This window comes from Apium graveolens, chromosome 4, assembly GCF_009905375.1.
Source record: "Apium graveolens cultivar Ventura chromosome 4, ASM990537v1, whole genome shotgun sequence".
In the NCBI taxonomy this organism is placed as follows: Eukaryota; Viridiplantae; Streptophyta; class Magnoliopsida; order Apiales; family Apiaceae; genus Apium; species Apium graveolens.
Genome location: NC_133650.1, coordinates 49,711,906 through 49,737,131, shown reverse-complemented (window position 1 = coordinate 49,737,131; position 25,226 = coordinate 49,711,906). Strand labels below are relative to the sequence as shown.

Below are 25,226 nucleotides of genomic sequence, written 5' to 3'. Positions count from 1 at the left end.
TTCATTGGATATTACAACTCTGTTTATAATTTTCATAACAGAGGTTTTCAAGGAGTGTATGAAATGTATATATATAGGTGTATATATATATCGGGACTTAATGAAGTATCTCGTAACTTCATTATTTATAATGATATTTCAAGGATTGAATCTATTCAAATCTTATCTTGTAGTCTCATCTATGTGATGAACTTTTGAAACAGATTATACCTTGAACGGTGGTAGTTCAAGTAGTATTCGGAAAAGATATAAGTATATTGGAGTATCTTGTAACTTCATCTTTTAAACTTATATCTAGTAAATGATTATCTTGTGCATGTCAAAGATTTTCAGAAAAACGTTGAGACAAGGTTAGATATATGAGATCACCTTACAACGATATTTTTGTACAGTTATAAACTGGAACTCTGTGTATATTATACATGTCAGAGGATTTCAAAGATTGTGAAAAGTATATATGTATATATATATACTGAATATTTTGTGACTTGGTCGCGTTAAGATATCAGCTTGGTTCATTTCTTCTTGACCAAGACTTTCATGAGTACTATGAGAATGCTCATATATTGTTAATTATTATACATATTATTTCGGTGGGCTTGTTGCTCACCCTTTCTTTCTTCTTTCATCACACAACAACAGATAAACAAGATGAACAGGACCAAGCTCCCAATTCGTGAGCGGATAGGAAACATTCCCCAGTTTCCTATAGGCGTTGATGTCGTTGTAGCTGAGGTAGGATCTACCAATAGGCTAGGCTTTCAACTTTTGATGTACCAGACTTATGTATATTTATGAATTGTAATAATGGCAAAGAATATGTAAATTATTCAGAAACCCTTTTTAAGGTGTAATGGTTTATAATTGTGGAATAAAATGACTTGTGTTATTTTTGGTATTCATCTCTGAGACTATAACTTGTGGTGTGTGTGTGTGTGTATATTGTGGGGTCACAGTACGCAGTAGCTGGTTGACTGTTAAGATTAAGTATTGATAAGGGAAATGGAACTCGTAACAACCCGAATCCCCGACCCCGGATTTGGGGGTGTTACATTAGCAACAATACGTAAGGGCATCCATCTCTTCTTATTCCACACACAATCATTCCTCGACCTCCAGATTGACCAGCATAAAGTGACAATTTTGGCTTTGTTCTTTACTGATTGACCATTCAAAGCATTTTGCAGCTAATCTGCAACACTCAAATTGTTGTTAGTGACAATATTTGGATTAAATACCTGCCAACAAATGGTTGCAATTCTACACTAGAACAACGCATGACTAATAGTTTCCTCCTGCTCATTGCAAACTGGGCAAGCATTATCAATCTGCACATGTTTGCTACAAAACTGAGATTTAGTTGGTAAGCACTGATTAAGAGCACGCCAAACAACATTGAGAGCCTTTGGAGGGGCTTTAATATTCCACAGCAACTTCCAAATATCCTAATTTGTATCTACATTCCAGTCACCAGTTTGACGTTGAAGAAGTTTATAAGCACTTTTAACCGAATAGTGCCCAGAATGCTCAAGATCCCAGCAAAGAGTATCCACCTCAAGGTCATGTTCAACAATCGTATTACTGATAAGCTGTTGATCTCTGTCAACGAAAATGTCACGAACTATCTCCATGTCCCATTCCTTGGTACTAGTAGAAAATAATGAAACCAATTTCTGATTAGTCAAAGAAGGTGACTCAGTAATAATATAACGATTATTATCACTAACCAACCAAGGTTAATTCAGAATAGAAATGGCCTCCCCTGTACCAATTCTCCAACTAGAGCCATCACTGATAACTTCTTTGGCCTCAACAATACTACGCCAAATAAAACTAGGGCTGTTACCAATAGAGGCCTCCAAAAAGTTCTTGTCTACATAATAACGAGCCTTGTAAATTCGAGTAACGAAGCTATCTTCATTCGTTAAAAGGCTCCAGCATAACTTTCCCAACATTGCCAAGTTGAACTCACAAAGATTCTTGAAGCCTAACCCACCTGAATGTTTGTGTTTAGCCATTCTTTCCCGAGACATCCAATTAATCTTAGAACCACCAGTTGATGATGTGTTCCAGAAAAATTTTGCCATGCATTTTTCTATATCCCGAGTAAGCTCCAACGGAAGCAGAAACACATTCATAGAAAAAGAAGGGAGCATCTGAGCCACCATCTTTATAAGAATCTCCTTAGATTGTTTAGAGACCTTCTTATCGTTCCATCTCTGAATTGTGTCCTTCACTTTATCTCGCAAATAACCAAAAACCACAGCTTTGTTGCGACCCAAAATGTTTGGAAAACCCAAACACTTTGAAGAATTATCAGCTTCTTTAATGTTCAGAGCATAACACACATTTTGTTTATTATAAGGAATCACATTTGAGCTGAAAAAGACCGTGGACTTCCCTCTATTAATCTGTTGGCTAGACGCATGCTCATAAATAGTTAGAACCTCCAAAATTAGCTGAGCTTCAGTTGTATTGGCCTTACAAAATAAATAACTACCATCCGCAAACAGCATATGGCTCACATCCGGGGCTCCTCTACAAACTCGAATATCATTCAACCATTTTTATATTTATAATTCTTAATTAGAGAGGATAATCCTTCCACATAAATAATTTAAAGGTAGGGTGACAAGGGATCACCTTGCCGCAAGCCTCTACTAGGTAAAATAGGACCAACATCAAATTCTCCATGAACAATAGTGTATTGAACCGTAGTAACACACTGCATTACTAGGAAAACCCATCATTTGCTAAAACCCATTGCCAATAACATACCTTCCAAAAAAATCCACTCAATTCGATCTAGGCCTTTGAAACATCTAATTTGAGAGCCATATACCCCTCCTTGCCAAACTTTTTACGCTTCAGATAATGCATTATCTCAAATGAAATCATAATATTATCTGTAATCAGCCGCCCCGGAAGAAAAGCACTTTGGGTGTCCGAAATGACTGTTTCCAAAACTCTCTTCATTCGGTTTGCAAGAACTTTAGTAATAATTTTCATTATCACGTTACAGAGAGCAATTGGGCGAAGCTCTGCCAACATTGTTGGATGTTTCTTCTTTGGAATAAGCACAACATTTGTATTATTCATGCCCTCACCAACTGTACCTGTAGCAAAAAATTGCCTTGTCATATGAATAAGCTCCTTACCTACAACATTCCAATTTTTCTGAAAAAATACCGGGGTCATGCCATCCGGCCCCGGTGCTTTATCAAGATGCATATGAAAGAGCGCCTCCCTAACTTCAACATCCTCAACAGACTTTAGCAACTCGTTATTTTGAGCAGGAGAGATTGACTGCGGAATATGCTCAAGGAAAGCGTCAGTATTGTGGTTACCAGTAGTGAACAGCCTCTGGAAATAATTTTTAATAAGATCCGACAAGCCATCATTCCAGTTAACCCAATTTCCCTCGTCATTTTTCAATCTTTGGATAAAATTATTCCTTCGCCTCGTGTTACAGGAAGTGTGGAAATATTTGGTGTTCTTCTCTCCAGTTTGCAACCATAGCTGTTTAGATCTTTGGCGCCAAAAAATTTCTTTTTGATCTAGAATAATATGCAGCTGGTTTTTCATATCCTCGTACTCTTTCAACGACTGGGCATCATGCTTACCTCTGAGGGCCCTTAATCTGATCTTACAATCTTTTATTCTTTTACCAAAACAACCTTTAATTTCTTTCCCCCGGACCTCCAAACTATCAGCATAGTTCTTCACTTTCTGCATGATAGTAATGTTCGTGTCCTCCTCCCAATGATCTCGAATAAGCTGATAACACATAGGCTCAGTCAGCCAAGCATTCTCAAAACGAAACCGTTTCTTTTTAATTCCTCTTCCTTGCTGCTCTGGGATAATCAGTAATGGACTATGATCTGAGGGTGAACCCTCGAGATTATAAACTATAGTTATTGGGTACATATTCAACCATTGAGCGTTAGCAAGGACTCGATCAAGACGTATCTCAATCCAATGCTCAGTGTTACGACTCCTCTCCCATGTGAGCTGGTGTACAGTTAATTCAAGATCAACAAGCTCAGCATCATTTAGACAATCATTAAACCCAGCTATTAAATGTTCAGGGTATGGAGCTCCCCCCCGCTTATCAGCTTGCGAAGTGACATTATTAAAATCACTGACCAAACACCATGGTAAATTCGCATCACGGGCTAAATTTCTTAGCAAGTCCCATGTTTTATGTCTTTGAGAATGCATAGGCTCGCCGTAAATTCCTGTTAAACGCCAACTACTATGCTCGTCCAAATTGACCATGATATCGACATGAGAACGAGAGAAACTCAGAACTCTCACATTATCTGCATTTTTCCAAAACAACGCAATACCACCACTTCTTCCTTGGGGTTCAACAGCTATAAACCCTTCAAAACCAAGCACACTGCATAACTCTTCAATCTTACCATAGCTACTAATAGTTTCACAAAGAAACAAAAAGGTTGGCATTTCTATTTGGGTTAAGTTTTTAAGGAACCGAATCGTCCCAGGGTAACCCAATCCCTGGTAGTTCCAAGCAAGGGCATTCATGATGGGTGGCGGGCGTGCACTGTAGCACCCGCCAAATAATCATTTTTGGATCAGTCATATCACCAATTAACAGGCCCATGTTTGAGTGTTCTTCTTGGGTTGAAGCATTATTTTGATTATAGTCTGAGTCCACGTCCACACGTCGTCTTTTAGGATCCAGTACAAGAATGCTATCCGGCCCATTTACATTTCCCTCAATTTCAGCATTCGAAATTTGTCTAGGTGGCAGATTACTATCAACCATATCCAAATCCTGCTGATTTCCATCACCTCCTATTATTACTCCTTTACTTGTTGAGACCGGCTGGCGACCAATCCCTGATTTGTTGCTAGGTTGTTGCATCTCCCCTACATTCACGGTACCTACCTTATCCATTGCCCCTCCACCTTTGCCACCGGAATTATTCCCCTGAAAATCACCACCTCCACGCAGCCACTTCGCCCCCATAGTGTGAGTCCTCCTCCTTGGTTCAGCACGAAGTCAAGCCCCGTATGGTTTCTCAATCAACTCTACAGGCGTGTCAAAAATTCGCTCACAGAAGCGTTCCCCATGACCAATTAAACCACATATAAAGCAAAATGTAGGGATAACTTCATATTTAAAGTTAACCCAACACCATTACTTCTCAGACTTGCGTAATTTCATTCGACGTTTAATAGGCACATCCAATGGTACTGACACACGTATGCGTAGATACTCTCTCCATACACCAACGAAATTATTAGGATCTCCTGTTATGTACTGACCGAGATAATTTCCAATATCTGTTGCCACTCGTTGTGACATAAACCCTGCAATCATATTGTGAAGTTGTACCCACATATCAATCTTGTTGATGTCTACTGTTTGTGGATTATCTCCTTCATTGAGACGTTGCAAGACAAGATGAAAGCGTCCAAACATCCATGGGCTTCCCTCTATCACCTTTGTAATATAGTCTCGTGATAGTAGTGATGTTTGTATAAAATGATTTGCAAAATAATAAGTGCGGTAATATTTTAATTGTACGACAAAGACTAATACGTGTATGCGTATGTAGGGTGTCAATCCATAGAGGGAGGTCGGTAGAGAATCATTATTTAAAAAATATAAATACATATTTTATTTTATTTTTCATCATATATAGTTACAAATTTTATTTACCAAATTAAAAAAAAAGTTGCACAATTTTTTTATTTAAAAAATTATTTAAATTTGATGAAATAATTTAAAATGGTTCTCTAGTAGAATCACGGTAAAATCAGGCGTATCCAAAATTATTTCACAGTAGCATTAAATTTAAAATCAATTATTTTTTAAAATTTCAATTGTTATCGTTTTATTATATTTAAATATAACTATTATTCTATATTAGTAACGAATTTGATAAAATTTTATAATAGAATCAAGTATTTTTTACGGTTTCCTAGAAGGGTTTTCTTTTGAAGAAAGGCATGTGTATGTATATATGTATACATGAGTTACATTTATGTATCTACTCTTGAAGTTTGATTTTTTTAAAATATATGACCTAAATTTGCATTAAGAAAAAATATTTTTACACACGTGTGAAACATTTTTTTTAATAAGTGTCAACTTAAAAACTAAAACATAAAAGACCAGCTTTTTAATCTATTTCGGTTTTACAAATTTTTAATTTTTTTTCGGACTTGAAATTTGTTTGTATTGTGTAGTCTTTTCGTTATGTATTTTTTCTTGTTTTTCATATTTTTTATATTTATACAATAATTTTTTTATCCACTACTGTTTTATGTATTTAGTTTTATTTTGTTTCCTAATTTTTTTTCTACTGTCATGTGATTAATAAATTTTTTATATTCTTAATCTCTTTTGTACTCAAATTTAATTTAATAATTTTAATTATTTTTTTGTAAACTATACGTTGTTTTGTATTTTGTGAAATTGTATTTTACAAACATATATATTGTGAATATATCTTTACACATTTATTTTGTATACTATAATTTTTGTTTACTGTAATTTTTTTCTACTACACTGAAGGTCGTTGTGTTCTCTTAAATTTTTATATTCAATATTTTATTAATTTCGTGTGTTTCTTATTTTATTCCTACTCTATATTTTTTATGTACCCTAGTCTTTCAGTTCTCCTATAGTTATGTTTATATTTAATAAATTTTTGGAATAAATACTTTTAGATACTTAACACAAAAAATTAAAAAATACATAAAAAATATTACTCAAAATAGTAAGACACAAAATTTTAGAAGGATATGATAATATAACAGCACATAAAAATTATTAGGCACAACTCATTTAACTTACTACAAAGAACATTCTCAATGTTTCTTTTTTTCATGGGAAACTCTAAAAACAAATTTCTACCAAGTTATGTCAAATTGTGGTCAATTAGCCTGTAACTAATGTTAGGAAAAAGGCTTCGACAACATGAACTATGATAAGAGGGTAAAAAGTGAATTATGTCTTGTAATGCAAGATTAATTATCTTTAAGTTTATAGGATTGTTTGTGTGAATTTCATTTTCATGGATGTCTGTGTGTTATTCGATATCCGTGTGTTGTTCGATATCCAGTTACTTATTACATTTAATTTATATTTTCAAGTTTGTTATGTAAATCCAATATCATGATATTTCATAAGGATACTTTTTTATATGATGTAACCAGATATGAAAACTATAACACTTCATTCGGTCGGAGAGAATGGACTGAAATTGTAAATAATATTAAAGGAGGAAAGAGGGAGGTAAGATATGTTAGAAAATTAGGATTTTAGAGCTTAATTTAATTATGTTCTTGATGTTAATCCTAAAATCTAATGATTGGAAATTGTTCAATGATATTTGAACTTAAATTTTCATGTATGGTTTTAAGAATTTTCTTAATGAAATCCATATGAAATGAGAGATGAAAGTAGCTTGGAAAATTTGAGAATGTTTGTCCCACATTGAAATAAATAAAGGGGGTTGTGTGCTTTATATGGTATTACCCACATGAGTAGTATACAACTACTAAGGTGTGTGATGGTCCATGGTGTTGTTGTGTGCTTCACGCGCACACACACACGCGCGCCACGCACCGCACCGGACCGGGTCGGGTCGAAGGGCGATTTGGGCGAATGTCTCGGCGTCTCGCGTACGCGAGGCGACCTGGGCGATGATTTTATTTATTTGAGAATTATTTTAATTCGAATTTATTTATCGGTGATTGGATTATTGGGCTGGGTTCTGAAATAGGCTAAGTAGTCTAATTATATTGAACCTGCAAATAATCTGATCTGTAACAAGTTCTGATATTAGAATCAGAACTTAAGAACTGATGAATAAAATCAGAACTTAACAAGTTCTGATATCAGAATCAGAACTTAAGTACTGATGAGTCGTATCAGAACTTAAGTACTGATGAGTTAAATCAGAACTTAACTTAAGTTCTGATAATAATGTGGGTGTTAATGTGAAAAGCTGTTACAAATAATTTAAATTCAAAAGCTGTTCAGTTTTGATTTTTTCATTTATGAATTCAAAATCTGATCAGTTTTGATTTTTTCATTAATGGAGCAGTTTAATTCAGCCATTAAGTGTGTGGACAGTTTCATTTTTCCTCTCCTATAAATAGAGGCTAAACTGAATGGATACAATACACTACATTCTCATCTCTTCTCTTCAACCTCTCTGCATTTCTCTCCCATAAGTCCTGAAGTGCTGATATTTTCCGGCGACTGAGGTGCTGGTCGAAGTGGAGGTTTTGTTGCTGCTGTTAACATAAACTCCGAGCTGTTTTATCCTGGTGGAGATATTGCGCACATCCCAAACGCAGCAGGTAGGGGGCAATAATCTCTTCAAGAGCAGCCAGGACTTCGAGCAAGGCCTGGTGACTCAACTGTGATTATTTTCTTGGCATTTTGTATCTATAAACCTTTATTTCAGTCACTGTTGAAAGCTATGGTTTCGGGTACATCTTTCTTTCTCTCTTCGTTATTTCAGTTACTGATTTTGTTTACCTGCATGTTTTGTTTTGTTAACTGTGGTCTTGGCCTAAACTTGTTAAATTCTTTATACACTTGCCTCTATGTTGCTATACTTGTTAGTGAGTTTTTCAACATTCTTGAAGAGATTATTGGTTATATAGAATTTAGCATAATGGTTAACGAAAGTGAGGTTATCGCTGGTGGTGGTAGCAGTTCGGGTGCAACTGCTGGGGCCATTGATTGGACCACCTATAGTTTCCCACAAGCTGTTGAACTAACCGGTTTACCGGAGAAATTCAACGGTGGCATTGGCTTTTCTCGCTGGCAGAAAAGGATGAAGTTGTGGTTGACTATAAAGGGTCTGTGGCCGGTTGTGGAATATGAGAAACCAGTAGTGGATCAAGAGAAGGCTGACACAGTTAAGGCTTTTGCGAAGTGGGCTGAGAAGGATGGAGTGGCTAGGGCGGCCATTCTGGCGGCACTAACAAACACTTTGTTTGATGTCTATTCTTCTGATGCCTACTCTGCAAAACTCTTATGGGAGAAGCTGGACCAGACACATAATACTGACTCACAAGGTCTAGAAAAGTATTCTGTGGCAAGGTTCCTCGAGTTCAAGCTGGTGGACAATAAGTCCATGACTGAGCAGGTGCATGAGTTCGAGATGATAGTGCATGCTTTGAAGGAGTCTGGAATGAATCTCCCGGAGAAGTTCAAGGTGATGAGTGTGATTGAAAAGCTCCCTAAGTCTTGGGAAGAGTTCTCTCTCTCCCTGAAAAGACAGAAAGGAGAGATCACCTGGACCAACCTTATGCTGGACATCTCGGTGCAAGAACAACACAAGTCCAAACAGGGACATGTGATGCCAACTGAACACGGTACCTCGAAGGTAAACATAGCAACTGTAGGACAAAAGAGGAAGGCTTTTGCTAAGAAAGCTAATAGTAATAAACCTAAGAGTGACAAGGACAAGGCCAAGAAACCCAAGGCAAACAAACCATGCTGGTCTTGTGGGCAGGTTGGGCACTGGAGTAAGGACTGCCCTACGAAGAAAGCGAAGAAAACCGAGGTAGCACAAGCAAATGTTGTGCTTGGAACCGCAAGTGGGCCTGTAGTGAACATGGTTGTTGGTGAGGCTACGGCTTCTGAAACCAACGTTGACCGGTATGTATCCTACAACCCTGTGATATTTTCTACCTATCTGTCAAATGAATGGTTGATAGATACTGGAGCTAATGTACATATTTGTGCTGATATTAGTTTATTTGTATCTTATCAACAGAGTCATAGCTTGACTGTGAAGATGGGGAATGCTAGTGTTGCTCAAGTACATGGAGTTGGAAACGTGGATCTGAAGTTCCCTTCAGGACGTATTCTATCTCTGACGAGAGTGCATCATGTTCCCAACATGCGTAGAAATATAATAAGTGGAAGCTGTTTAGTTTCTAGTGGTTTTGAAATTTCGTTTAAGTGTAATAAAGTAGTTCTTATTCACACTGGTACATTCTTTGGCAAGGGTTACTTGTCAAATGGTTTATTTGTTATTAATGCGGATCCCGTTTTGGGAAATTTGATTAATAATATTATTCCTACTGTTAACTGTATCGAATCCTCAAATATATGGCATGCTAGACTAGGTCATTTAAACTTTGGTGCTCTTAAGAACATGATGAACTTAGAGTTGATTCCAAAATATACCATAGAAAAGAATTCTAAATGTCAAGTATGTGTGTCTGCTAAACAGATAAGGAAACCTTTTCATAACGTTGTTAGGGATTCAGACTTGTTAGATTTAGTACACACTGATATTTGTGAATTTGGTGGTGTGTTGACCAAGGACCAGTTTAGATACTTCATTACTTTTATAGATGATAGTAGTAGATATTGTTATGTTTATTTACTTAGACATAAGGATGAAGCACTTAGTAAATTCATTATATATAAAACTGAAGTAGAAAAACAAACTAGTAAGTTACTTAAAAGATTGAGATCTGATAGAGGTGGTGAGTATACGAGTAATGCTTTTAATGAATTTTGTGCAAACAATGGTATAGTTCATGAAGTTACTCCACCATACATACCTGAGTCTAATGGGGTTGCTGAGCGGAAGAACAGAACATTTAAAGATATGATTAATAGTATGCTTATTAACTCTGGGTTGCCTAAATACATGTGGGGAGAGGCTCTAAATACGGCTTGCCATATTTTGAATAGAGTCCCTCTGAAACACATGGATAAAACACCCTTGGAGTTATGGAAAGGCAGGATGACTAGTCTTAAGTATCTTCGTGTGTGGGGGTGCCTTGCTAAGGCGCTTGTTCCTGAACACAAGAGAAAGAAACTAGGTCCAAAGACTGTTGACTGTATCTTTCTGGGCTATCTTGAGACCACTACAGCTATGAGATTTTTAGTGTTAAAATCTGACATAGATGGTATAGTGGCAAACACGATAGTTGAATTTCGAGATGCGACATTCTTTGAGGATGTCTACCCTATGAAGACTGGAATACCTGAAACGACTTCTGAGGAAGATCCTACTCACACATCAAGTTCTATTCCTGATCATGTGGAAAAGATGACAAATGTGGGGGCGGAACCTAGTAGTAGCTCTATTCCTAAGGAACTAGAGGAACCAAGGAGGAGTAAGCGTGCAAAGGTAGTCAAGGATTTTGGAGGTGATTTCATCACTTACAATATCGAGGATGAACCTTTAACTTTCCGGCAAGCTATGGATTCTTCTGAGTCAAGGCACTGGAAGGGCGCTGTCAAGAGTGAAATTAACTCTATTGTTTCTAATGGAACATGGGAGTTGGTTGATCTCCCTCCTGGGTGTTCTACTATTGGGTGCAAATGGGTCTTTAAAAGGAAGTTGAACCCTGACGGCTCAATAGATAAGTACAAAGCTAGACTGGTAGCTAAGGGTTTTAAGCAAAAGGAAGGAATTGATTATTTTGATACATACTCTCCGGTTGCAAGAATGGTAACAATCCGAATGCTTGTAGCATTGGCTTCAGTCCATGGTCTTATCATCCATCAGATGGATGTAAAGACGGCTTTTCTCTTCATGGTGAACTTGAGGAAGAGATTTATATGGATCAGCCTGATGGATTTGTTGCATCAGGCAATGAAAGGAAAGTATGTAAGTTGATCAAGTCCATCTATGGCTTGAAACAAGCTCCCAGAGATTGGCATAAAAAGTTTGATGAAACTATATTGCCTTTCAGTTATAAGATTAATGAAAGTGATAAGTGTGTCTACACTAAAGTTAAAGGTAATGAGTGTGTTATTTTGTGCCTATATGTGGATGACATTTTACTGTTTGGAACCAATATTGAGATTATTAACGAGACTAAAGAATTCTTGAAAAGGCATTTTGAAATGAAGGATATGGGTGAGGCAAGTGTGATTCTTGGAATCAAATTGATTCAGTCCACTGAAGGAATAACCTTGACTCAATCTCATTATATAGAGAAATCTATACTTGAGAAATATGGTTATTCACAGTGTAGAATCGCTAGTACACCTTATGATTCGAAAGTTGCCCTTGTTAAGAATACTTCAGGAGTGCCTGTGTCTCAGTTAAGGTATTCTCAGATTATTGGGAGCTTGCAGTATCTTGCTAATTGTACTAGACCAGATATTTCATATTATGTGTCTAAATTGGCGAGATATACAAGCTGTCCAAACAGAACTCATTGGGATGCTCTTGATAGAGTACTTAGATATCTAAAAGGCACAATGTACCTTAGTTTACACTACAGGAGATTTCCTGGTGTGCTTGAAGGGTACAGTGATGCAAGTTGGATAGCTAAGAAGTCTGGTTCCAATGGAGTGACTGGATACGTGTTCACCTTGGCTGGTGGAGCAATATCCTGGAAGTCAAGCAGACAGACTATTGTTACTCGGTCTACTTTTGAGGCTGAGTTGCGTGCACTTGATGCCACAGGGACGGAGGCTGAATGGTTACACGGACTTATGTCTGCAATACCTGTAGTAAGCAGACCGCTCCCTGCTATTGCTATTCACTGTGATAGTCGAACAACTATCGACAAGATTAGCAGTAAAAAGCATAATGCTAAAACTAAGAGACACATCCAAGTTAGACTCAAGTCTATAAGGGGTTTAGTGACTGATAGGATCATAGCTATAGAGTTCATAGGAACTCAGAATAATATAGCTGATCCTCTTACTAAAGGACTGGAACCTGCAGTGGTCCTTAAGTCAAGGTTGGGGATGGGATTGTCAACCCATCATAATTCATCAACAGTGGGAACCCAATACACATGAGAGGAGATCCCTCGAAGTGTATTCAATGGGTAATAACAAGCTGTAAGGATGAGTTAGTAGTACCTTTGCTACATAGATGATACTATAGTATCTGAGTCTATCCCCTGTAAACCTAGAAGGTACTGACAATGCCAGAAAAGCAAGAGTGTTAAAACTCTGAATGGGATCAAGTCATTTGATGAGATAGAGGCAGTATATCTCTGGAGATGCCCAGCTAAGAGAATGTAATTGTATGGTCGCAATTAGAGGATAGGGTTAATCCTTGAAGCATTCGACGAACAGGATCGAGACATGACCATTAATGTCTCAAAGCCGTAGATTGGCACCATAACCTTTGACTTATCGTCGTCTATGGAATATGGTTATACTAAACGGATTAAGATTCAAGGTATAACATTCCATCTGAGTCCGATAGCCATTGAAGTAGAGGAATTAGGAGGGTTCAAACCCGGAAGGGTATCGACTCTGAAAAACAAGTCATGATGGGAAATTGATCACATTTCTGTATGGATTTGTGGGGGATTGTTAGAAAATTAGGATTTTAGAGCTTAATTTAATTATGTTCTTGATGTTAATCCTAAAATCTAATGATTGGAAATTGTTCAATGATATTTGAACTTAAATTTTCATGTATGGTTTTAAGAATTTTCTTAATGAAATCCATATGAAATGAGAGATGAAAGTAGCTTGGAAAAGCTTGGAAAATTTGAGAATGTTTGTCCCACATTGAAATAAATAAAGGGGGTTGTGTACTTTATATGGTATTACCCACATGAGTAGTATACAACTACTAAGGTGTGTGATGGTCCATTGTGTTGTTGTGTGCTTCACGCGCACACACAAACACACGCGCGCCCTGCCCCGCCACGCACCGCACCGCACCGGACCGGACCGGGTCGGGTCGAAGGGCGATTTGGGTGAATGTCTCGGCGTCTCGCGTACGCGAGGCGACCTGGGCGAGGATTTTATTTATTTGAGAATTATTTTAATTCGAATTTATTTATCGGTGATTGGATTATTGGGCTGGGTTCTGAAATAGGCTAAGTAGTCTAATTATATTGAACCTGCAAATAATCTGATCTGTAACAAGTTCTGATATTAGAATCAGAACTTATGAACTGATGAATAAAATTAGAACTTAACAAGTTCTGATATCAGAATCAGAACTTAAGTACTGATGAGTCGTATCAGAACTTAAGTACTGATGAGTTAAATCAGAACTTAACTTAAGTTCTGATAATAATGTGGGTGTTAATGTGAAAAGCTGTTACAAATAATTTAAATTCAAAAGCTGTTCAGTTTTGATTTTTTCATTTATGAATTCAAAATCTGATCAGTTTTGATTTTTTCATTAATGGAGCAGTTTAATTCAGCCATTAAGTGTGTGGACAGTTTCATTTTTCCTCTCCTATAAATAGAGGCTAAACTGAATGGATACAATACACTACATTCTCATCTCTTCTCTTCAACCTCTCTGCATTTCTCTCCCATAAGTCCTGAAGTGCTGATATTTTCCGGCGACTGAGGTGCTGGTCGAAGTGGAGGTTTTGTTGCTGCTGTTAACATAAACTCCGAGCTGTTTTATCCTGGTGGAGATATTGCGCACATCCCAAACGCAGCAGGTAGGGGGCAATAATCTCTTCAAGAGCAGCCAGGACTTCGAGCAAGGCCTGGTGACTCATTTGTGATTATTTTCTTGGCATTTTGTATCTATAAACCTTTATTTCAGTCACTGTTGAAAGCTATGGTTTCGGGTACATCTTTCTTTCTCTCTTTGTTATTTCAGTTACTGATTTTGTTTACCTGCATGTTTTGTTTTGTTAACTGTGGTCTTGGCCTAAACTTGTTAAATTCTTTATACACTTGCCTCTATGTTGCTATACTTGTTAGTGAGTTTTTCAACAAGATAAACCGAGTGTAAAAATGAGGTTGTGCAAATTTTGCATGTCTGAATATGTGAAAAAAATTAGGAGCATGGAGAATGGAGCTTTGCTTCCCAAGTTGGGGGCTATAACTCATAATTCAATTATTTTCTAGGAAAAGAATGGAGGAAAGAATGTAGATCAGGATGAATTCCATAATTTTGATCTATTTCCTTTATATTCGTTGAACTTGAACTAACACAATCTTAATGTTTCCATTATTAACCCAAAATTTGGGACTGAAAATTGGTGTAGCTAGTGTGATCCTTTTATTGCATATATGAAAACTACGACACGTCGTTTAGTCGGAGAGAATGGACTCAAAGTTATAAACAATATTAAAGAAGAAAAGAGGAAGGTAGGATAAATTGAGTGTAAAAAATGAGTTGATGCATGATTTTTATGATCATAATTTCTCTATATTTTTAATTTATTTTGCTCGAAATTGGATTGTTCTTTAAAAAAATTTTATGTTTTATTGCAGAGATTTTCTCGTAAGAGAAGGATTGGAGTTTAAAGGGTATAATATAAAGTGAATTCTAACAAAATTCGAATTCCCGGGATAACTTGCGATTGTTCACTGTTTTGGCTATAACGGGAGCTCCGGATATCGAAATGAGGCGATTCAGGAGCCGTAGGAAAGCTTAGGCGAAGACCTTTAATTAAAGTATGGTCACAAAATTTTTTGATACTCCAAAATGCTCAGAAAGTTTTCAGAATCAGACAAATCGAATTTTTTATGTGGGAATCCTACTTTATTAAGGAGACTCTTTTGTTCTAAAATTAAATAAGTAAATTATTTTATATTAAATCAAGTCAGTTATGTAAAATTATAGATTCAGTAAAGAAATAATAGATACAAACATGAGACAGAGGGGGAAATAGTAGTTACATACAAGTGAGAAAAGAACACACGGGGGAGAAATAAGACATGGAGAAAAGCCATTGAATTGGGGAGAGGAAGAAGTCTAGAGTTTTATCTTCTCTACTTCACTTTTCTTTCTTGTATTAATATTATGTCTTTCTTGTTGTATTCAATATTCTCTTTTGTGATGTTTAACTAAACTCTTTCTGAGCCTTTGCTGGATACTTGTGTTGATTTATAAAATTACTTCAATTTCTCTTTTTGGTGTTTATTTCAATTGCTTATAGTGTTTTATGTTCATTGCTTTTCAATAAGTGATCAATATTGAAATTGATTTGGTAATTTAGATACACTTGGAAAAGGAACCATAAATAAAGACCTATTCACCATAACTTGGGATTCGTGTTATGCTAATTAGTGGTTAGGATAGTGATATACCGAACACCCTGGGTAGTCATTATAAGGCGGTATTTAGTACTTCAGATACTTAATTCTTTATAGGAATACGGGAATTAATGACTATTAATTGAAACACTGAAATAGAGAATGTAAGAGTGATTTATAGAAGTATACAAGTTGAAGTTAAAGGCCTAGTCTCATTAATACTAAAAATTTACTTGTGTTAGTTTGTTATTCAAGTGGTAATCTTTTAATATTTTTATTGACTTGAATTCGAGAACAACGGTGTTTGATAGTTAGGAACTTAGAATCAGTCTCTGTGGGAACAAATTATTGTATTACTTGTTATGATATGTGCACTTGCATTTGAGTTATAAATTCGCTAACAAGTTTTTAGCGCTGCTGCCGGGAACTACTTTTAAGTATTTATTTGTTAATATCATTACATTGTTTAGTATTTTAAGATCAAGTTAGTTGACGTTCTTTTATTCTATTTTGTTGGAGTCAACGTTGTACGCATAGACTTGGATCATCTTCACTTCTTCCACTTGATTTGGAGATTGAGAAAACTACAAGAAAGAATAGAAAAAAGCTAAGGAATCTGGGAACCAGTCATCCATAATGGCTGAAAATACAAATAATCCTCCGGATCCTAATGCTGAAAGATGGCGGGTTAAGGAATACATCATGGGTTCATTTGATGGCATTCATTCTAGTATTGCAAGGCCATCTATTTCCGCAAATAACCTTCATGTTCATTCAACAACAATGCAGGCTATTAGGGACAACAGGTTCGATGGGTTTTCAGCCGAAGATCCTAATGCTCATTTGAGGAATTTTCTTGAAATTGTTCCGATAATTTTAAGGTGAATGGCATTTCTGAAGAGGTCACCAGATTGAGGCTATTTAGTCATTCTTTGGATGGGAGATCAAGAGAGTGGCTTATTTTTTGCCAAATAATTATATCACTACATCGAATCAACTTGTTGAGAAATTTCTAAACAAGTAATTTTCTCTAGCAAAGATTGATCAAGGATATTTAAAGTTTTCAACAGTTTGACATGGAGTCCCTTTATGAAGCTTATGAGAGGTTCAATGACCTTTTGCAAAAGTGTCCACTTTATGGACTATCTGACCACCATAGGATTCATACATTCTATAATGGTTCGACCATTCAGTGTGCTACTCAAGTTGATGGAGCAGCTAGAGGTTCATTGATCAACCAATATCCTGAGGATGCTTTTGAGATTTTGGAGGACATTACTTCAAATAATTACAGGGCTTATAATAGAACAAGTTCAAGGGTAGTAATAGGTGTGCATGAAGTTGATCCTTTGACATCTTTCTCGGCTCAAATAGCTTCTCAATTTGAAGCTTTGAATAAAAAGCTTGAATCTTTACCAGTGCATAGGAACCAACCACTTCATCCGGATCATCAAGTTCAAAATGTGCCTATTTGTTGTGATATGTGTAAGAAATGACATCCAACTCAGCAATGTCCATTGATTTATCATGATGGAGCACATTCTAGTTCAATGAATTATGTGGGAAATTCTATCAATTAGCAAAACCATCCATATTCCAATATCTACAATCCTGGTTGGAGAAATCATCCTAATTTTCAGTGGAATAATAATGCTAGATCAAACATGTCATACAAGCCTAATGCACCACCGGGTTTCCAGCAGAATCAAAGGACACAAGAGATGGAGTTGAAGCCCATACCTGGAGATCTTTTTCTTCAATATATGCAGGAATTTGATGCTTTGATTCTGAGTCAAAATGCATCCATGAGAGCTTTGGAGATGCAAGTGGGGCAATTGGCTATTGCTATCAACAACCGTCCTCAAGGTTCACTACCTGGTGACACAGAGCCAAATCCTAAAAATGACAAAAGGGAACATTGCAAGTGAGAAAAAGTAATCGAAGGAAATACAAAGAAAGTTGATGATGGGGGTACTAAAAAAGCTCATTCTAATGAAGATCCGAAAAAAGTAAATGAAGAGCCCATTGCACTCTCAAATCCTCAAGTTGTGACATTAACACCAAAAAAGTCAATATATCCTACACCTACATTCCATCAGCGAGTACAAAAGTAGAAACATGACAAGAAATTTCATAAAATTATGGATTTTTTCAAGAAATTGCCCATTAATATGCCTTTTACTGAAATATTGGAGCAAATGCCAAGTTATTCCAAGTTCATGAAAGACATTCTATCAAGGAAGAGAAGATTAGAAAAATTTGAAACTGTGGCTTTAACCGAGAAATGTAGTGCAAATCTACAGGAGAAGCCTCCTCCAAAACTTAAAGATCCGGAAAGTTTCATTATCCCTTGTACTATCGGGACACAATATTTTGGAAAAACTTTATGTGATTTGGGGTCTAGTGTGAATTTGATGCCACTTTCAATTTTACAAAGTTAGGAGTTGGTGAAGTAAAGCCTACATCAATGAGATTGTAATTGGAAGATAGGTCTTTGGCATATCCAAGAGATATTGTTGAATATGTTCTTGTGAAGGTGGATAAATTTATTTTTCCAGCCGACTTCATTGTGCTTGATATGGAAGAGGATTTAAAAATTCCTTTACATCTTGGTAGACCATTTTTAGCCACAGGAAGGACTCTCATTGATGTTCAGAAAGGAGAGTTAACTATGCGTGTGCAGAATGAACATGTGACATTTAATGTTTTTTTTGTCATAAATTTTTTTAATGTTGAGGAGAGTTGTTTTTCTTTGAGTGCTATTACAGTGATGATGGTATGCACATGATGAAGCATCTTACTATGTATACTTTAGAGTTATCTTTACAAGAAGATTTTGATAGAAGTAGTGAAGAGATTGATGAATATATTAAGGAACTTAATGCATTGGCTACTTATAGAAGACCTTTTTCAAAGTTTGAATCTTTTGAGATGCCTGAGAAAAGTAAGGCATCTAAGCCTTCTATTGAAGACCCTCATGAACTAGAGCTTAAACAACTTTCAGCACATCTCAAGTATGCATATCTTGGAAAAAGTTCCACTTTGCCGGTGATTATTTCTTCTACTCTTTTAAATGAACAAGAAGATAATTTGCTTCGAGTCTGGAAGGAATACAAAAAAGCTATTGCGTGGAAGATTGCTGATATCCGAAGTATAAGTCCTTCATTTTGTATGCACAAGATCTCTATGGAGGATGATCATAAGCCGACTATTGAGCATCAAAGGAGGCTAAATCCTATTATGAAAGAAGTGGTGAAGAAGGAGATCATCAAGTGGCTGGACGCGGGAATCATATATCCAATTTCAGATAGCTCTTGGGTGAGTCATGTTCAATGTGTGCCTAAGAAGGGTGGAATCACAGTTGTGGCTAATGAAAAGAACACACGGGATGAAGAAAGAAGACATGGAGAAAAGCCATTGAATTAGGGAGATGAAGAATTCTAGAGTTTTATCTTCTCTACTTCACTTTTATTTATTATAAAATTGATATCATGTCTTCCTTGTTGTATTCAATATTCTCTTTTCTAATGTTTAACTAAACTATTTATGGGCCTTTGATGGATTCTGGTGTTGATATATAAAATTACTTCAAGTTCTCTATTTTGGTGTTTATTACAATTGCCTATAGTGTTTTATGTTTATTTCTTTTCAAAAAGTGATCAATCTTGAAATTGATTTTGTAATTTAGGTACACTTGGAAAAGGAAGCCTAAATAAAGACATATTCATTATAACTTGGGACTTGTGTAATGCTAATTAGTGGTTAGGATGGGGATATATCTAAACACCCTAGATAGTCATTATAAGGCGGTACTTAGTGCTTTTCATATACTTAAATTCTTTGTAGACATACGGGAATTAGTTAATGAATTAGTATCATTTGAGATTCCGAAGGTTCTCGTAATGATTTAAAAGCCTTAAACTAGTAAATGGATCACTGAAATAGAGAGTGTAAGAGTGATTTATAGAAGTACACAAGTTGAAGTGAAAGACCTAATCTCATTAATATTGAAAATTTACCTGTATTAGTTTGTTATTCAAGTGCTAATCTTTTTATATTTTTATTGACTTGAATTGGAAGAACAACGGTGTTTGATAGTTAGCAGCTTAGAATTAGTGTAGCGCCCTCCAAACCCGCGTCAGAAGTTTGGGGTCCACAACAAAAACAAATCATATTTAAACCTGTTTACGAATATAATAATATATGAAATGACACTACTTACCATATCCACGGACCGCAACAGTTTAAAGTATGTCCACAAGCCAAAATCTTATTTAGTACAAACGTACCAAATCCCAAATTTATTTATCTTACATCTGAAGTCAAACTTTATTACAAACTTTTTAGCACACACCAAGTCACACAACTTCCGCTAGCTTATTCCATTTCAACTTGAAAACCTAGTTGGCACACTCGACTGGGGATCCTCGCCATTACCGGTTTCATTCTTAACTTGAAAAAAATATTAACACATTCGCAAGTGTGAGCTAACTAGCTCAGCAAGTCACAATGGCAACACTGAGATTAAGTAATGATCAATTGAAATGATATAGGGAATCAAGTTTCCTGATAAGCAATGATTAGAATTGGATATTCACTTTTATTTTAAAAAGCAAGGTTAAGCTGCTGATCAGTCACGCACTAACCCCGAGCAAGGCTCCCAACTTTGCTCTATATACTGAATCCAAGGCACACATTGGCCTATTATGACCACGAATCTGGTCCGATCACGAATCTGGTCCAAATTTAAAAATAATCCAATTCTTTAATAATAACATGATAAACAATGTAATTCAATAAATTGAATCATAAACAATATTTATCTTGAAGTATAAGGTATAACAAGGTAAACAAGAAGATTGACTTTCAATTCAGGGAAAGAATCAGAGTGTAGAAGACCAAGGGTGCAAAGGTTACAAGGAGTGGTCTCCTGTTATACAAGGTATAAAGGTTCAGTTATTAAGTGATCTCATATCAAGGATCAGTATGTGGTAGATATGTATTTGTGGAGTGGTATCGGATATTTCTGGTTCCTATCCAAGAATTCAATAATCAATGGTTTACAAGAAATCAGGCTCGCGGCTCAAGATCAATAAGAATCAGGGTTTAGGGTTAAGTACTGCAAAGTACTTACAATATAGAAGAGGAACTACTGGGAATATTTGTAACATAATGAAAAGAGTTCCAAAGTATTTTCTATTATATTACAAGAAAGTTCAGGGACACTTGCCTTATCAATTCGCTTTCTCTTTACTAACACTTGACAATTTGTTCCCACTCACTGACCACTTACTTTCCTTTTCTATGTCTCGCTTCCTTTGTTAGACATCATATATACTCATCAACACTACTTCTCATCTCATTCTATTCGATACAACCTTCTATCTACCCTTCGTTTCCCCCAAATCCGACGTACAGATTGAAACTTATAGCAAAAACAGTCAAACAATGCACATACAATCATATTCTACAGCAATCAGATCACATATAACACATAGCACGTAAGATATTTGATCAAAATAATTTTTTAAAGAAGATTCTGGGTCAAAATGATTTTCCAGGTATTTAATACGAATTTTTGAACATTTTTTGAAATTAAAATTGGACTCCGGATCATTTAATAATTAAATAATAGAGTTCGAACACCGGAATTTGACTTTAAAATAATTTTATAATAATTATCGAGCCTTGAAAATAATTTTAAATAATATTTTAAAGCTCGAAATTATTTTTTCAGAATTTTTATATCATAAATAAATAATTAAATTCAATTAAATAATCAATTAAAACTAATTAATAACTAATTAAATTAATTAATCAATTAATATTTTAATTAATTGACTAATTAAATAATTAATTATCAACTAAAACTAATTAATTAATTAATTAAGATTTATTTTAGAATTAAAATAATAATTTTCAGAATTGAAAATATTGATTTTTGGAAAAAAATAAATAAAAACAATTTCTGAAAATAATGTAAAAAGAAAATATTATTTTTGTAAATAAATAAAACAAGAATATAATTTTTGAATATTCAGGAAAAGCCAGGGACTGATCTGTAAAATCCACGAAACCATAGGGGTTAGACGGTAATTTTACCGTCGTCTTCCCCACCTCACCGGCTGCGGCGACGGCAGCCATTAACGCCGCTTCTGAGCTCGCCGGAAACAACCAAACGAGCCCAGAATTCAGCCAAAACAACAGGGATGCATGTTTACACGTCAAGAAGCTTAATTATGCAATCAAATCGTGTAATAAATCAACCATTTGGCCGGAAAACCCGACGAAACATTTCCGCCGCCGCTAAACTTTGTTTTCCAATCTGATGAACTATGATTCCTTAAATCAAATAAAAATTATAGTTTGATTCCTGGGAACGCCCTGAATGCAGTGGTGGCAACCGATTTTACCCAGAATCACTAAAAATGACATACCCATATTCGATTTAGAACATTCAAATTATTAAAACCCTAATTTATGAATCCGAGGATCATACACACTTTTCTACATGTTATTGAACTCGGTTTTTGACATATAATATACCAAAATGACCAGGAAGAAAAGATGCCATCAAATCATATAAAAAACATAAAGAACAAAAAATCATAATTTAATCTTTAATAAATTCGAAATAAAACAATAAAGAAGAAAATACCTTGATTATTGCACAAAAACAGATGGTGGATTCAGAAAGAGGTTTTCGAGAGCTTCATTTTGATATATTACACGCCCGAATCGGAGTTCGATAACACCTTCGTTTGTGCGATTGATTTTCAAGAACACAGTATTTTATTAGGGTTTTCTCTGGTTTTCAGTGGTTTGTACTGTCTGAATATGATTGTACAAGTGAAATGAAATAAGAAAAGGGCTATTTATATTTACGGAATATTAGTACGTTCTCGATCGTGTTGGATCGATAAATACGTTGCTTTTCCGCTAAGTAACTATAAATACGATCGTTTTGGATAAACATTATCCTGTTTTGGATAAGCACTATCTTGTTTTGGATAAGCACTATCCTATTTTGGATAAACATTATCCTATTTTGGATAATTATCGAAACCGGACTTTTATAAAATGATTTGTACGAAGATAATGTTATCGAATTGAAAATATTACGCCGGGGCGCGCACGGGTCAAACCGTAATCCTGATCGAAAAAGTCAAAATATGGAAAATGTACAGAATTACCAGATTAGGTTAGGAAGGAGTTTTCGAAAGAGGCCCGGGTTGTAAAAACGTAAAAATGGTTGAGGTTGGACGATTCCTGGCTTTATAAAAATAATTTTGTAATTATTCAAAATATAATTTGTTGTAAAAGACATGCCTGTACTTTAACAAGACTAAGACAACTTGTCAACCCTAAGCAAGTTATATTGTTATCTAAATTTGTATTATGTACTTGTAACATTTAAAGTATGTAAAAATGCAAAGGAGCAGACTTGAGTCTTTTTCCTAAAATAGTATCAAGCCTAAGGATTCTATATGGAAGAAGATCAAGAAGATCATGCCTCAGAAGAATTTTGAAGAAGCTTGGAGTTGAATAAATCAGTTTGGAGAAAAATATTCTAAGTCAAGAATCTCTACAAGTTACAGATTTAATGTTATATAGAAGTCATTCGAGAACTCCAGAATGACTTATCGAGAAGTCATTCAAACTACAGAGAGTACCGACAGATAAGCAATATCTACTCGACGGATGAGCTATATATCCACTCGATGGATGAATAACATCTACTCGACGGATGAACAATATCTACTCGATGGATAAGCTATACATCTACTCGACGGATGAGCAATATCTACTCAACGGATAAGCAATATCCACCGGGAGTAGAGAAGTCAGGAAAGCTACTCGAGAACTCAAAAATATATCGACAAGTCATTCCTTCACTAGAGAACTCAGAGTTATCGACAAGTCTATATCCATTCGAGAACTCAGAGATATCTACAAGTCAAGTGAAGTTATGAAGACTAGAGATCTCGATGAGCTGAAGACCTCTACCATCCAAACTCATTATGGAGTACTACAGATCTCGATAAGCCTTTATACTTATCGAGATATCAAGTGTTCAAATGAATCAAACTGGAGATCTCGAAGTACAGTCTCAAAGTACAGAATTGCAGATCAGTTTAATATTCAAGATAAACAATCAATAAAAAATCCAACAGCTGGATTCACAAGTCTACAAAAAGCAGCTTGAATAGTGTGCAAGATCAATGACAAAGATTAACTGACAGAGGAAGATTAAAGGAAATACGAGATGCTAAAGATATGCTAAGCCAGAAATGGAAGATTTGATTTTCTATAAATAGAAATGACAAGTGACAGTTTAGAAAAGCTAATAGTATGTTTATTATCCACTGTGTAAACCAGCAGTTAACTGAGCTATAAAGTTAACACTGGTCCTCTAGTTACAAGTAACAATTTAGATCAAAATTCTTGTAACACTCTCGGGAAGAAGCTGAGCTCTTTAACTTCGAAGAGCTTAGAAATTTTGTAGCAAAGCCTCTTAATTTTTAATACAAAAAATAAGTGAGTTTCGAAGATCTGTGTTTTTTATTTTGTGGAAGTTTAATTTCTGCATGAACACTTTTTTATGCAAGATTTAATTTACTTTGTTCAACCGTTATCTTTCAAGAAAAGCCTAAAATAAAAAAAAACATTCAACCCCATATGTGTGTGATTCATTACCTAACAAGTGGTATCAGAGAAAAATCTGAAAGCAAACAGATTCAAGATCTTGGAAGAATGAATACACAGAAAATCAGTAGTATCAAAATACCTACCTTTGACAAAGCTAACTACACTCTTTGGAAAAAGAAAATGATGTTGTTTATCAGGATGACAAATCTATTTTACATTCAGATCATCAAGAATAGACCCTTCATACCTATGGTAAGAGTTGAGGAATTTACAGATGGAGACAGTGTCATACCAGCTCATTATGCTCCAAAAGATCCTGCTAAGTATACAGATCCTGAAAAGGAGAAAGTTTCCCTGGATAGCAGCTTGTAAATGATATTGATTGAGTCACTTGACAATGTGATGTACAACAATATTATCAACTGTGATACTGCCAAACAGATATGGGAAGAGATTGAGATATTGTGTGAAGGAACTGAGGAGGTTAGATCAAATCAAAGAAGGATATTGATTTCACAATATGAGGGTTTCATGGCTAAGCCTAAAGAAAGCATTACTGATGTGTTTGAAAGATTCAACAAGCTGATGAATGACTTGTAACTCCATGACAAATACTATGAAGCTG

At 35.6% G+C, this 25,226-nt stretch overlaps 1 protein-coding gene across 1 annotated transcript; it reads right to left on the bottom strand.

Moving 5' to 3' along the window:
• Positions 1-1,736: 1,736 nt before the first annotated feature.
• On the bottom strand, positions 1,737-2,516 carry LOC141718534 (putative mitochondrial protein AtMg00310). Its single transcript, XM_074520916.1, has one exon. It carries the CDS (start codon positions 2,514-2,516, stop codon positions 1,737-1,739), a length of 780 nt encoding a protein of 259 aa, XP_074377017.1.
• Between the last annotated feature and the right edge of the window lie 22,710 nt (positions 2,517-25,226).

What these genes read in the sequence shown, in the direction of transcription:
- LOC141718534 (XM_074520916.1), bottom strand. Translation starts at nt 2,516, where the DNA reads ATGCTGTTTGCGGATGGTAGTTATTTATTTTGTAAGGCCAATACAACT.